Source organism: Hyperolius riggenbachi, chromosome 12 (assembly GCF_040937935.1).
Source record: "Hyperolius riggenbachi isolate aHypRig1 chromosome 12, aHypRig1.pri, whole genome shotgun sequence".
In the NCBI taxonomy this organism is placed as follows: domain Eukaryota; kingdom Metazoa; phylum Chordata; class Amphibia; order Anura; family Hyperoliidae; genus Hyperolius; species Hyperolius riggenbachi.
This window is the reverse complement of record NC_090657.1, coordinates 97,795,932-97,808,886: the sequence shown is the minus strand read 5'-3', so window position 1 is coordinate 97,808,886 and position 12,955 is coordinate 97,795,932. Positions and strand designations below refer to the sequence as shown.

Sequence of the window (12,955 nt, the reverse complement as noted above, 5' to 3'; positions counted from 1 at the left end):
ATTTGGGTGCTGTGTGCCTCCTACTTTTTTTTGGGGGGGGGGGTGATACTATTACTTCACTGCTTTTTTACTTTGCAGTTTTTCTTTTACAGCCAGCTACAGTTTACATAATGACATTCAGTACTTGAGTCTGATATATAAAAGGCTGATGGCTGATAAGCAGGCTAGATCATCACCCTGTGCTAATTACCTGACTTTTTATTCATTTCATTAGCAGTTTGCAGCAAGATGTAGAATAGCGTTTGTTAGTTAGCTTGAACTTACATAAAGTTACAGAGAAGACTGCATTGCTTGGTTTACCTGGGAATGGGGTCATAGTAGCCACATGGTCATTTTTATAGAAAATAAAAATAACTTCTACTACATTGTTATGATAGTCATGCCTTGGATTGTCTTACCTGAAGCAGGCGAGTATTCCCAGCTGTTTGATGTCCCCTCCGAGTATTTCAATAGTGTCAGGAGAAAAATACAAATCCAAAGCATCTTCATACACCAGAGGGAACACTATTTGCCAAGTCCACAGCGCTTTATCTGCCTACCTCCTAAAATGTGTTTCCTCTCCCCAACATAGCTGTGTGTGCTGCAGGCAGGATATCGATCTAAAGAGGGTGCTGAGTGTAATCTCTGAGCATCAGAAGGAGATGGAGAAAGCTAATTGGTGTGGGATGTTCTGCTTGTTGAAAGCAACTGTAGCTTACATACATAGGCTGAGATGGTAAGAGTTCCATCACTCCATCTAGTGGCCAGCTCAGTGATCACAGCTCCCTTAGCCTTCTCTGCTTTTTCAGCCAAAACAATATAAGCCTGGTTCCAAAGTTCCTAGGAGTTAATACCTCCTGCTCCTCCATATGGCAGAGGATGAATGTAACATTTTATCTTTTCATAATTCAGTTTCCAGACTTTACCAGAATTAAGGTTTGATTTTAGGAAAAGTATCTATTGTTTTGCTAGTTTTAATGTCAGTCCTCATAGCTTCCACTGAATACAACAAATTTAAATCTTATAATTTTACCTGGTGTAAATTGTAGACGTAGTGAAATTCAGTAAACAGAATTCTTACCTTATGATGCTAAGCACATACTGCATGCATACATCATACTTTTACATAGATTTGTTTTACTTCACTGACACATGTTATGTATGTCAGTGAAGTAAAGTATGTATTCAGCTAATTTAATGATCATTTGTGAATTTACAATGTTAGTGAAGTGTGAAAGTTAGAGGTAGATCAGAAATGATTGTCTTTTCCTTACAGTCCCTTAAAGTGGAGCTAAAGTCTGGCATAGCACAATTAAACCTGTCTAGCAGCTCTTTATTGACTACATTGTCCTCCCCAGAAATTCCTATATTCGTATAGTGCTTTTCTCCTATCGGACTCAAAGCCAGTGTCGTAGCAATAAGGGTTGCAGAGGCCTTGACTGCACCGGGGCCCTTGGGCCAGAGGGGCCCTCCCTCAATTACAGTATTTGCACTTTATTGGTCCTGTGCTGGTAATCACTTCTATAGATGCTTTGAATAGTAGTAATCATTAACAAACTGTTCCCCACCCCCTTCTTGCACCTCTGACACTGTGGTTGTCCTTGGCAGGTGTTGGTGCGCCGTATGAATTGTTATGTATATAGTGCATGGGGGGTCCCAATGTAAAACTCATACTGGGGCCCATAACTCAATAGCTACGCCACTGCTCAAAGCGCTTGTGAGGCAGACACAAGAGCGCACTCAGTAGGCAGTAGCAGTGTTAAGGAGTCTTGCCCAAGAACTCCTACTGAATAAGTGCTGGCTTACTGAACAGGAAGAGCTGAGATTTGAACCCTGGTCTCATGTTTCAGAAGCAGAGCCCTTAAAGATTACCCGAAGTGACATGTGACATGATGAGATAGACATGTGTATGTACAGTGCCTAGCACACAAATAACTATGTGGTGTTCCTTTTTTCTTTCTCTGCCTGAAATAGTTAAATATCAGGTATGTAAGTGGCTGACTCAGTCCTAACTCAGACAGGAAGTGACTGCAGTGTGACCCTCACTGATAAGAAATTCCAACTATAAAACACTTTCCTAGCAGAAAATGGCTTCTGAGAACAAGAAAGAGATAAAAATGGGAATTTCTTATCAGTGAGGGTCACACTGTAGTTACTTCCTGTCTGAGTCAGGACCGAGTCAGCCACTTTTATACCTGTTATATAACTCTTTCAGACAGAGAAAGAAAAAAAGGAACACAGTATAGTTATTTGTGTGCTAGGCACTGTACATACACATGTCTATCTCATCATGTCACATGTCACTTCGGGTATCCTTTAATCATGACACTATTCAGCCAACACCAAATTGCCAGTTTATCTCCAAACTAGCCACACAAATTGCAGGAGAGGAGGTGTTTGCTTAATCTGTGAAAGCGTGCATCGATAAATATGCGTGCGGCAGCATAGTGATGTGCTGCTAGCTGCATCTGCTGCTTTAGGTCATTGCCAGAACAGCCGGGTGCTGACCTAAATTAGCTGGGCAGAGCACCCGGCTAAAAGACGCTAGGGAGAACACTGGACAATATAGTGTTCAAAGTGATGTAATCTGTAAATTCTTAATTTCTCCACTGACCAAGTCTGCCAGCACTAGCAACTGCCATCTTGCATAATAATGTAATATCTATTTCAATCTGTAAAAACAACACTGCTATTTTTAGGTTGCCTGCCTTTCTATTTTTGTGCCCTGCAAACTGAATGGCTTATTTATTTTACTCAGAGATACAAGCACAATCTCTGCAGTCTGGAGAGGACTGTGCAGCAATGTAGGTCTGCATAACTTAGTGGCTGATAAGGCTGGGGAGAGAATGAAAGTAAACCTATTAACCCTTTCAGTCACTTATACAGTTTTCTTCTTAGAATAGTTAGGCTAATCTGGTGAACCAGAAGGTACCTTTTGACTGTGGTCCCACTTTAAGCTCCCTTACCATTAGTTTCTGCCATGTGCATGTCGCCTGAAGGGGCTTTAATGAGAAACTGTAGCGAAAAGGGGAAACAAAATAAATCAATACATTGCAAAGTCAGAAGTTAAAAAATAGAAGAGAGATCAAGAAATGATTGATTTTCGCCATGTAATTTCTTCATATTGTTTGATCCAAAAAACAGACAGCACCAACTGCCATTATCTATAACCACACCCCCTAATAATGCGATAGGCTAAACGGTTGGTTTTTTTAACAGATATACTCTTTTAAGTTGGACACCAAGCAAATATGAATATTATTTGTCAGTAAAGAGCTACTACCTAGACTGCTAGGTTTCAGTATTTGCATAGACCTACAGTGGTGTGAAAAACTATTTGCCCCCTTCCTGATTTCTTATTCTTTTGCATGTTTGTCACACTTAAATGTTTCTGCTCACCAAAAACCGTTAACTATTAGTCAAAGATAACATAATTGAACACAAAATGCAGTTTTAAATGATGGTTTTTATTATTTAGTGAGGAAAAAGACTCAAAACCTACATGGCCCTGTGTGAAAAAGTGATTGCCCCCCCTTGTTAAAAAAATAACTTAACTGTGGTTTATCACACCTGAGTTCAATTTCTGTAGTCACCCCCAGGCCTGATTACTGCCACACCTGTTTCAATCAAGAAATCACTTAAATAGGATCTATCTGACACAGAGAAGTAGACCAAAAGCACCTCAAAAGCTAGACATCATGCCAAGATCCAAAGAAATTCAGGAACAAATGAGAACAAAAGTACTGTAATTGAGATCTTTCAGTCTGGTAAAGGTTATAAAGCCATTTCTAAAGCTTTGGGACTCCAGCGAACCACAGTGAAAGCCATTATCCACAAATGGCAAAAACATGGAACAGTGATGAACCTTCCCAGGAGTGGCCGGCCGACCAAAATTACCCCAAGAGCGCAGAGAAAACTCATCCGAGAGGCCACAAAAGGCCCCAGGACAACATCTAAAGAACTGCAGGCCTCACTTGCCTCAATTAAGGTCAGTGTTCACAACTCCACCATAAGAAAGAGACTGGGCAAAAACGGCCTGCATGGCAGATATCCAAGGCGCAAACCACTTTTAAGCAAAAAGAACATTAAGGCTCGTCTCAATTTTGCTAAAAAAACATCTCAATGATTGCCAAGACTTGTGGGAAAATACCTTGTGGACCGCCGAGACAAAAGTTGAACTTTTTGGAAGGTGCGTGTCCTGTTAAATCTGTCGTAGAAGTAACACAGCATTTCAGCAAAAGAACATCATACCAACAGTAAAATATGGTGGTGGTAGTGTGATGGTCTGGGGTTGTTTTGCTGCTTCAGGACCTGGAAGGCTTGCTGTGATAGATGGAACCATGAATTCTACTGTCTACCAAAAAATCCTGAAGGAGAATGTCCGGCCATCTGTTCGTCAACTCAAGCTGAAGCGATCTTGGGTGCTGCAGCAGGACAATGACCCAAAAGACACCAGCAAATGCACCTTTGAACGGCTGAAGAAAAACAAAATGAAGACTTTGGAGTGGCCTAGTCAAAGCCCTGACCTGAATCCTATTCAGGGCCGGGCCGAGGCAGAGGCTGGAGAGGCTCCAGCCTCAGGGCGCAGTGTAGGAGGGGGCGCACAATTCATTCAGCTGTCATTCCCAATTGTGTTTGAAGCAGAAAGAAATAAGAAAAGGGGATACATAGCAGTGACTGCAAGCCAAATAACTAGAGATTAAGGTGTTGGGGAGGTTGGGGGCCCTGGGGCACCTATTAGTCTAATAGCAATCAGTGTGTGAAGCCTGGGGTGGGAGGGATGGAGGGGCGCACTTTGCTGTCTCAGCCTTGGGTGCTGAAGGACCTTGTCCCGCCTCTGATCCTATTGAGATGTTGTGGCATGACCTTAAAAAGGCAGTTCATGCTAGAAAACCCTCAAATAAAGCTGAATTACAACAATTCTGCAAAGATGAGCGGGCCAAAATTCCTCCAGAGCGCTGTAAAAGACTTGTTGCAAGTTTTCGCAAACGCTTGATTGCAGTTATTGCTGCTAAGGGTGGTCCAACCAGTTATTAGGTTCAGGGGGCAATTTCTTTTTCACACAGGGCCATGTAGGTGTTGAGTTTTTTTTCTCACTAAATAATAAAAACCATCATTTAAAACTGCATTTTGTGTTCAATTATGTTATCTTTAACTAATGGTTAACGGTTTTTGATGAGCATAAACATTTAAGTGTGACAAACATGCAAAAGAATAAGAAATCAGGAAGGGGGCAAATAGTTTTTCACACCACTGTATACTGTAGACCAGTGTTCAGGTCTAATTATTAGTCACTTGGGCATCATTGTGGGGGAGGCTCTACCTGCACACAGCCAGGAAGTGTTATCGTTGTGTGAAATTCCACAGGCTATGGAATTGCCAGTGAGAAACAAAGACAGCACAGGAGCAAAGTGGGTTTTTTCCCCATCCAGTTCAGCTTTTCTTAAAAATCTGGGTTTAGCATCACCTCTTCAGTAATAGACATTGGACATCATTCCCTGTAAATGTAAAGATCGGTGTAACACAGAGAGAATCTGATTATCGGTGATCTGCAGTATCACCGAAAATGCAGATATATACCATATTATCGATGATCTGCAGTATCACCGACAATCAGATATATCTTCTAACCTCTGGACACCTGAGTGACAAGGAGTGTTTTGGTGCAACAGTAACACTTTGAGAAGCACACCCTGATGGCGGGTGCAGGAGCAGATAGGAATCCTGCTAGGCAAATGATTCCTTCCGTAGACTGAACTCTCCCGGGGGAGGAGTCAGAGAGCGAGTGGGAAGGACAGAACGGGAGTGACACAAAGGAGGGTGTCACTGACAGGTTTGTGAACTATCTCCTAACAGGAGAGATAGTTCTCGAGGTCGGACAAGCCAGGTCGTTAACACATGGACAGAAAAAGTACAGAGACAGTAGGCAGATACAGAATCCAGGGACTAGACGAGTTTTGGCAACAGAGAATCAGAAAGACAAAGGTACAAAATCAGAGATCAGGAGAATGGTCAGGAAAGCAGAAAGTCATAACAGATAATCAACAATGCCTAAACTTGAGTGTGAGCTCCAAGATTCTCACACTCCAGGAACTAGACTAGATAATATGAACAATCCAGATGATACAGAATTCCTAGACTAAGGTGTGAGATCCCTGGCCATCAACACCTTTGGAAACTGGACTAAATTAACAATACAGATAATAACAGTATTCCTACTCTAAGGTGTGAGATCCGTGGCCATCAACACCTTTGGAAACTGGTCTAATAACACAGATACAGACAAGGTCTGAGTGCTACCACGTAGTGATCGCAACGGCAGACAACCAGCAAATGCCCAGCCACCAGTATATATAGTTCAGCGCTCTTCAGCGCCTCCCCCAAGTGCTGGACCAATGGAAACTGTTTCTGGCGTCAGCTGACCAGCCTGGTCAGCTGACCCCCCACTGACTGGCATAAAGCTCTTCCTCTCAGCGCTCGCGCGCGAGACGTCCACCTAAACCTATGTGGACTACAGCTCCCAGCCACACCAGACCCCTGCTGTGAAATGCCCGCTGTGCTGCAAGCGGAATCCGCCGCCATGCCGCTGGCGCATGCGGCGGTTCCTCCGCGTTCGGGCAGACGCAAAGACGAGTGAACACACACATCAGTAGCCATGCTGGACGCGGAATCCGCCGCCTTGCCAGAAGTGCATGCGGCGGTGCTTCCGCGTTTTCTCACAGTAAACTAACATTTTAAAATATAAGGTTAATTTCAATTACTTTTTTTATCTGCTCAGTGATAGTGAAGCGGAAAAAAATCTGATACCTACAGAGAGGGAAGGCTTTGTTGAATCTTCTCTGGCCCCTCATGGTCCCCTTGCCCCAGTGCTTTCACCCGCGTTATGCTGGATGCATATGATACGTTTTTTCTGCTCGATTCTCCGCTCAATCGTTTTTTCACTCGATTCTCTTATCTTCCGCTCGTTTTTCTTATCTTTTTTCCATTCACTTCCATGAGAAATCGAGCTGTAAACCGATTGAGAGTAATATCGAACATGATGGAATTTATCAATCGAACGCATCTATCGAAAAATGAAAGGTGTGTACCCAGCATTATCGATATCCGACCATCTGGTTAAATACACCTCTGTGCGCCCCTGGAAGGCTTCAGAAGCACTTGTGTCTGCAAGCGCTCCTGAAGACAGTAGGCTTTGTACTACGCATGCGCAAGCAAACTTGAGTGTACGCTTGCGCATGTGCACGGAGTCGCCAGCCTTCAAGAGCACTTGGGGACAAGAGAGCTCCCAAAGCCTCCTGGGGGCTCATCTTTACCGAGGCACAATGCTGGAATGAGGGGTCAAGGAAGGCTCTTTAGGATCCAGAGCTTTACCTCTCCATAGGTAAGTATCTGACTTTTATTTTTTGCATCACTACAGGTTTGCTTTAAACATGACTGTCATAAAAAGAAATATACATTCATTTTCTGCATATATTATTTAATATATCATTAAGGCTACAAAGTGGAACATCTGTCTGTGATCACCAGCATAATCTATTTAGGCCAGGACTGTGCAGTAAAATGTGTTCTCTGAATCCCTATCCACTGACCTCCTCCGCTTAACTGTTTAGACAATTGGACTGTTGCTATGTAATTAAATGTAACATCTTCCTTCTCTGCAGTGCTGTTAATAGAATGAGATAATTACAGTAGATCTTGGGATTGCATGGGTGGTTGTGGAAATCACTAGCCACTGACAGAGTGAAACACGTGTGCACGGGTCCTGAGAGCTGTATGTTAAAAGGCAGCAGAGGCCAGGAAAAGGCTTTGTACTTTCACTTGCTCAGTGTGTGAAAAGAAACAGATAAATGCATGTGGTTTAGGGTGGGTATCTCTTTGTCCTGATGGTATATGCAACACTACACCGCAACAATATTTCATTGTGTTATCATGATGTATCATGTTATCACTATTTCCTTGTCTTAGAACATACATTAGTGCCTACTAGAGATCTGTTTAGATCTTGTCAAACGCCGTCTCGTGGGCCAAATTTTGGAGCCCTCAGATTTGGCCCTCAGGTGGTTTCCCCGCTTTGCATTATGTTTGGCCCACTCTAGACCACCAGAGAAGCTGTATTGGAGGGTAAGCCCAGGGGTCCCCAACCTTTTTAAGCCCGGGGCCCACTATCCCGACCAAACTTTTCTCTGGGGCCCCCCGGAGGGCATGGTTAGTGGTGGTGGCAGCCCCCCTCTTTTCCCTGATTTTGAGTGTAGTATATAGGTAAGTAGGTATTGCCCCCAGTATAGGTAACTAACACAGTTGCCCCTGTATAAGGACTATAGTTGCCTCAGTATAGTTAGTTAGGTGGTATAGTTACCCCCAGTATAGCAAGTACAGTTACCCCCAGTATATCAAGTACAGTTACCCCCAGTATAGCAAGTACAGTTACCCCCAGTATAGCAAGTACAGTTACCCCCATTATAGCTAGTACAGTTACCCCAGTATAGCTAGTACAGTTACCCCAGTGTAGCAAGTACAGTTAGTCCAGTGTAGCAAGTACAGTTAGTCCAGTGTAGCAAAGACAGTGAGCCCAATATAGCAAGTACAGTTAAGGGGCCCATACACTCAGACGATTTTCTGGCCGACCGATCAATCCAAATCGATCGATCTATTGATCGATTGCAAATCGGTTGACCGATCAATGGCCGATTTTGATCGATTTCGATGGTTTTCCATCGAACTGGCTGGGTGGAAAATCTAGGTCGATCTGATGAGATTGCTTATCATTTTGCATTGGCCTTAAAGGGATACTGTAGGGGGTCGGGGGAAAATGAGTTGAACTTACCCGGGGCTTCTAATAATCCCCCACAGACATCCTGTGCCTGCGCAGCCACTTATCGATGCTCCAGCCCCGCCTCCAGTTCACTTCTGGAATTTCTGACTTTAAAGTCAGAAAACCACTGCACCTGCGTTGCCGTGTCCTCACTCCCGCTGATGTCACCAGGAGAGTACGGCGCAGGCCCAGTATGGTCTGTGCCTGCGCCGTACGCTCCTGGTGACATCAGAGGGAGCGAGGACGCGGCAACGCAGGCGCAGTGGTTTTCAGACTTTAAAGTCTGAAATTCTAGAAGTGAACCGGAGGCAGGGCCGGAGAATCTGTGAGTGGCTGCGCGGGCACAGGATGTCTGCGGGGGACCGTTAGAAGCCCCGGGTAAGTTCAACTCAGTTTCCCCTGACCCCCCTACAGTATCCCTTTAATGGAAATCTGATGGCAAAAAAAATGCCATCAGATCGAATTTCAATAGATTTAAAACTGAAATCTATTGGAATTCTATCCTGGTAAAAAATGTTCTAAAAACGCATCAGATAGATCATCAGATGCATTTCTTATCTATCTGCTGCCAATCTGACGAGTGTATGGACACCTTTAGCCCAGTATAGCAAGTACAGTTAGCCCAGTGTAGCAAGTACAGTTAGCCCAGTATAGCAAGTACAGTTAGCCCAATATAGCAAGTACAGTTAACCCAGTGTAGCAAGTACAGTTAGCCCAGTGTAGCAAGTACAGTTAACCCAGTGTAGCAAGTACAGTTAGCCCAGTGTAGCAAGTACAGTTAGCCCAGTATAGCAAGTACAGTTAGCCCAGTGTAGCAAGTACAGTTAGCCCAGTGTAGCAAGTACAGTTAGCCCAGTGTAGCAAGTACAGTTAGCCCAGTGTAGCAAGTACAGTGGAAGGAGGCGGGGTAGCGACTTCCTTTAGCGGCGATACGCATCACCGTTACCATGGGAACCGCTGTCCCGGCTCCCTTGGCTCCTTACAGCAGCCGCGCAGGAAACGACATGCTGTAAAGAGGAGAGCCGCAGCTGGAGGAATATAAGGAAGGAAGCGGCCGCCTGCTCATAAGGTAACAGGAGTGGCGGCCGCGGGGGGAGAGGTAGAAGCCGCGGCCCCCTAGAAATCTGCCCAAGGACCCCCAGGGGGCCGCGGCCCCCAGGTTGGGGACCCATGCCCTATATTATTAGGGAAGCCATATGGGGAGGGGGACAGCACTAGATACCAGAAAACAGTATAGGAGAGGGGAGGGGTCCACTAGACCCCAGGGAACTATATAGAGGAGGGAGGAAGCCACTAAACATCAGGGAATTGTATAGGGGATGGAGTTCGGCTATTAGACACCAGGGAACTTTATAAGGGAGAGATATGGCTACTAGACATTGAGGTCGGCCTGTGACTTGGTTCTAAAGCTCAATTTCAGCCCACTTTGTATTTGAGTTTAACACCCCTGGTTTAGATGTCTGAAAGTACCCATACTTCTAACCATTTTGGCAGGCAATCTATATTCGGGGGAATGCGGCCAGGGGTTACCGTTGCATTCGTTGTTCACAATTATTGCACAACTTTACCACCGCACACCTGACCGAGCATGTTGGCCCGAGATTTTCCAGCATGTCCAGTCGACACATGCAACCAATTTCAGTCTGTAACTGATTGGACGTGCTTTTCGAAGCATTGATTTTCATCCAATTGGATAATAAGTATCAGATGGACGATTGGCCACCAAATATACAAATGTATGGCCACCTTTATAGTTCATTCATTCATCTTAGCTGCTCACATCATCCATACAGTTCAGCAGGAAGGGGCTTTAAGGTGGCTGTACGTACCTAGTCCCTGCATTAGTTTTAAGGGGGTGGGTTTTAGAGCTCCACCCTTTTGCCTTTACCTGAAATATTCACCTCACCCTAACCTTGGAACTATGCCTAACCCCAGCTTGATCCTAGATATGCCTGGTCTTATCTTTCAACTAACCTTAGATCTGGTGTCTCAACTTGTACCTGTCCCCAGACACTGTGCCGACCCTGGTCTGAGGGTGATTCTAGGCACCAGCAATCCCCCCAACCTTGCCTAGGAAGATGGCCATCACAACTGACAATCCGGCGCCTGTACTGGTGGGGAACCCCAGATCTAAGTGTCAGCAATGGTCGGGCACATTGTTTCCCTCCTGACCCCTTGCACAAATGCTGCTCCATCATGTGTTGCACTTTTGTCCCTCCTCCTCACCCTATACCAGCAATACATGTCACTCATAATTCTGAGCTTATGCTTAGAATTATCGCCCTAGATTCAAGTTCCAGTTCCTATGGGTGACAGCTATAGTGCATGTGTATGCACCTTAAGGACCGTTGCACACCTGTACACTAAGTCGCACCACGGTACTCTTCCCCACTGCTTCCCCGCCACGAAGGCTATGCAAGTCTATACAGTCTTGCACACTTCAAATGATACAACGTGGCACGCCTGGAGTAACCAAATCGCCGCAGCACCGACACGAAGGCTGCAACGTGTTACGGCATGATCTGTGCTTACCACACGGATTATGCAGTAATGCAAGTCAATGGGTGACGAAGGCAATGTGCACCACGGGAGCAAAGGGTGGTGCAGAGCGCAAGAGCGGACCTACGGGAGTCCCAATGACATACTGCCCAGCAGGAAGTACGTCACTGGCCGCGGGGCTAGCCTATGCTAATGACCCTGTCGCTGCACCGTGGCACGGCTATATGAAGCCTAATTTCTGCAGTGTGATGCAGTGCGCGCACACATCACATTACAAAAAAAAAAAATTGTAGAACGGGCATAGGGCTTCTTTTACACTGCATATTGCAATTCTGATTTCATCAAATAACTGTCTATCCTGACAATTACATTTTTATAAGTTATGCAGATTCAAAAAGATAAATCATCACTTTCAAGTTGGAATGGATAGCCAGTGAAATGAAAGAAAAGTGAATAGCTATAATGCACATATTGCTCAATTCACAAAGAATGTCACATTATTATCAGTTAGGACAGCCAAACATATATAGCCATTATTCAGGTCAAGTTCTTGAACTCCTTAAAGAGAGGCCGAGGTGGGCTCAAAAAAAAGAAAAAGAAAAAAGTAGGCTACCTGATCCGTGGTGGTGAGCAGATCAGGTAGCCGCAAAAACTGCCGCTCCACGCTTCTCCTGTGGTCCGCACTTTTACTTTCGTGACCTACAGGTCACGACGCTGGGATGAGAGATTGATTCTCTCATCCAACGTGCTGGGAGGCGGGGGAACGGCCAGGGAGAGAGAGCTGCCCAGTGGCAGCTCTGAAAATGCTGTGGGAACGCCCCTGGTGGGCGTTTTGAACAGGGAATCCTCCCTGTGTTTACCTCTGAGATGGTGACAAATAATGTTGCCAATCTCGGGGGGCTATAGTGCGGCAGTGGGGGGCAGAGAGCAGCGGTGTGGGGACACAGAGGCATGTTATGAGGCAGAAAACATGCCTCTGTGTCCATCTGCCCACCTCAGGTTCGCTTTAAACACTCTAAAATACATTATTTATTTTGGATTTAGAGGCTAATATGTATACAGTATATATTTTTCAACTTATTCCTTTAGGGCTTGTTCACACTCTAGGCGTTTTTGGCTTTTTTTTTACACGTAGGCGATTTTTTTAAATCGCCCACCAAATGCTTGTGTAAGGAATGTCTATGAGAAGGTTCATATTAGCGTGGGATGTGCGCTGTGTGGTCGGCAAAGAAGTGCGTGGGCCAGTTTTGGGGCGATTCTGCCTCAATGGAAAGTATAGAAGAAACGCAAAACGCTCACAGAATCGCTTTGTGTAGTGATTGCGTTTTTAAGAATAAATACATTGTATTTATTATTTTTCGGGTCAAAGAGTTCACTGCCTGACTTGCGTCAGGGAGTGAATTAAAAAATGCTCGGGAAAAGCGCTTAGAAAAACTATTTCAACAAAAACGCATCGCCTACCCAAGTGCCGGGAAAGCTAAAAAAAAAATTGCCTTAAAAAAAGGCCAATACGGACGGACACGCGAACGGAATGCAATGTGAACGAGGCCTGAGTCGTCTTTTTTTCTCTTCTGTCTTCTCTCTTATTCTTTCTTCCCCTCTCCCTGTCTGCTTCTAATGTATGGGAAATAGTGTAACAATATTATGTGCACAGGGAGTTGCCCT

At 44.8% G+C, this 12,955-nt stretch overlaps 2 protein-coding genes across 15 annotated transcripts in view; one reads left to right on the top strand and one right to left on the bottom strand.

Moving 5' to 3' along the window:
• Positions 1–12,955, top strand: part of LOC137541444 (dickkopf-related protein 3-like) — a 219,941-nt gene that overhangs the window by 167,486 nt on the left and 39,500 nt on the right. The gene's annotated exons all lie outside the window — the stretch shown is intronic.
• Positions 1–12,955, bottom strand: part of PLXDC1 (plexin domain containing 1) — a 101,823-nt gene that overhangs the window by 79,264 nt on the left and 9,604 nt on the right. For 3 of the 5 annotated variants that reach the window (XM_068262732.1, XM_068262733.1, XM_068262734.1), the window contains one exon: positions 2,946–2,994. In XM_068262732.1, the coding sequence (XP_068118833.1) occupies positions 2,946–2,967 (22 nt within the window). In that variant the 5' untranslated portion in view covers positions 2,968–2,994. Of the gene's footprint in view, positions 1–398; positions 671–2,911; positions 2,995–12,955 lie in introns of those variants that run through there. The other 2 variants (XM_068262735.1, XM_068262731.1) reach the window with 2 other exon arrangements.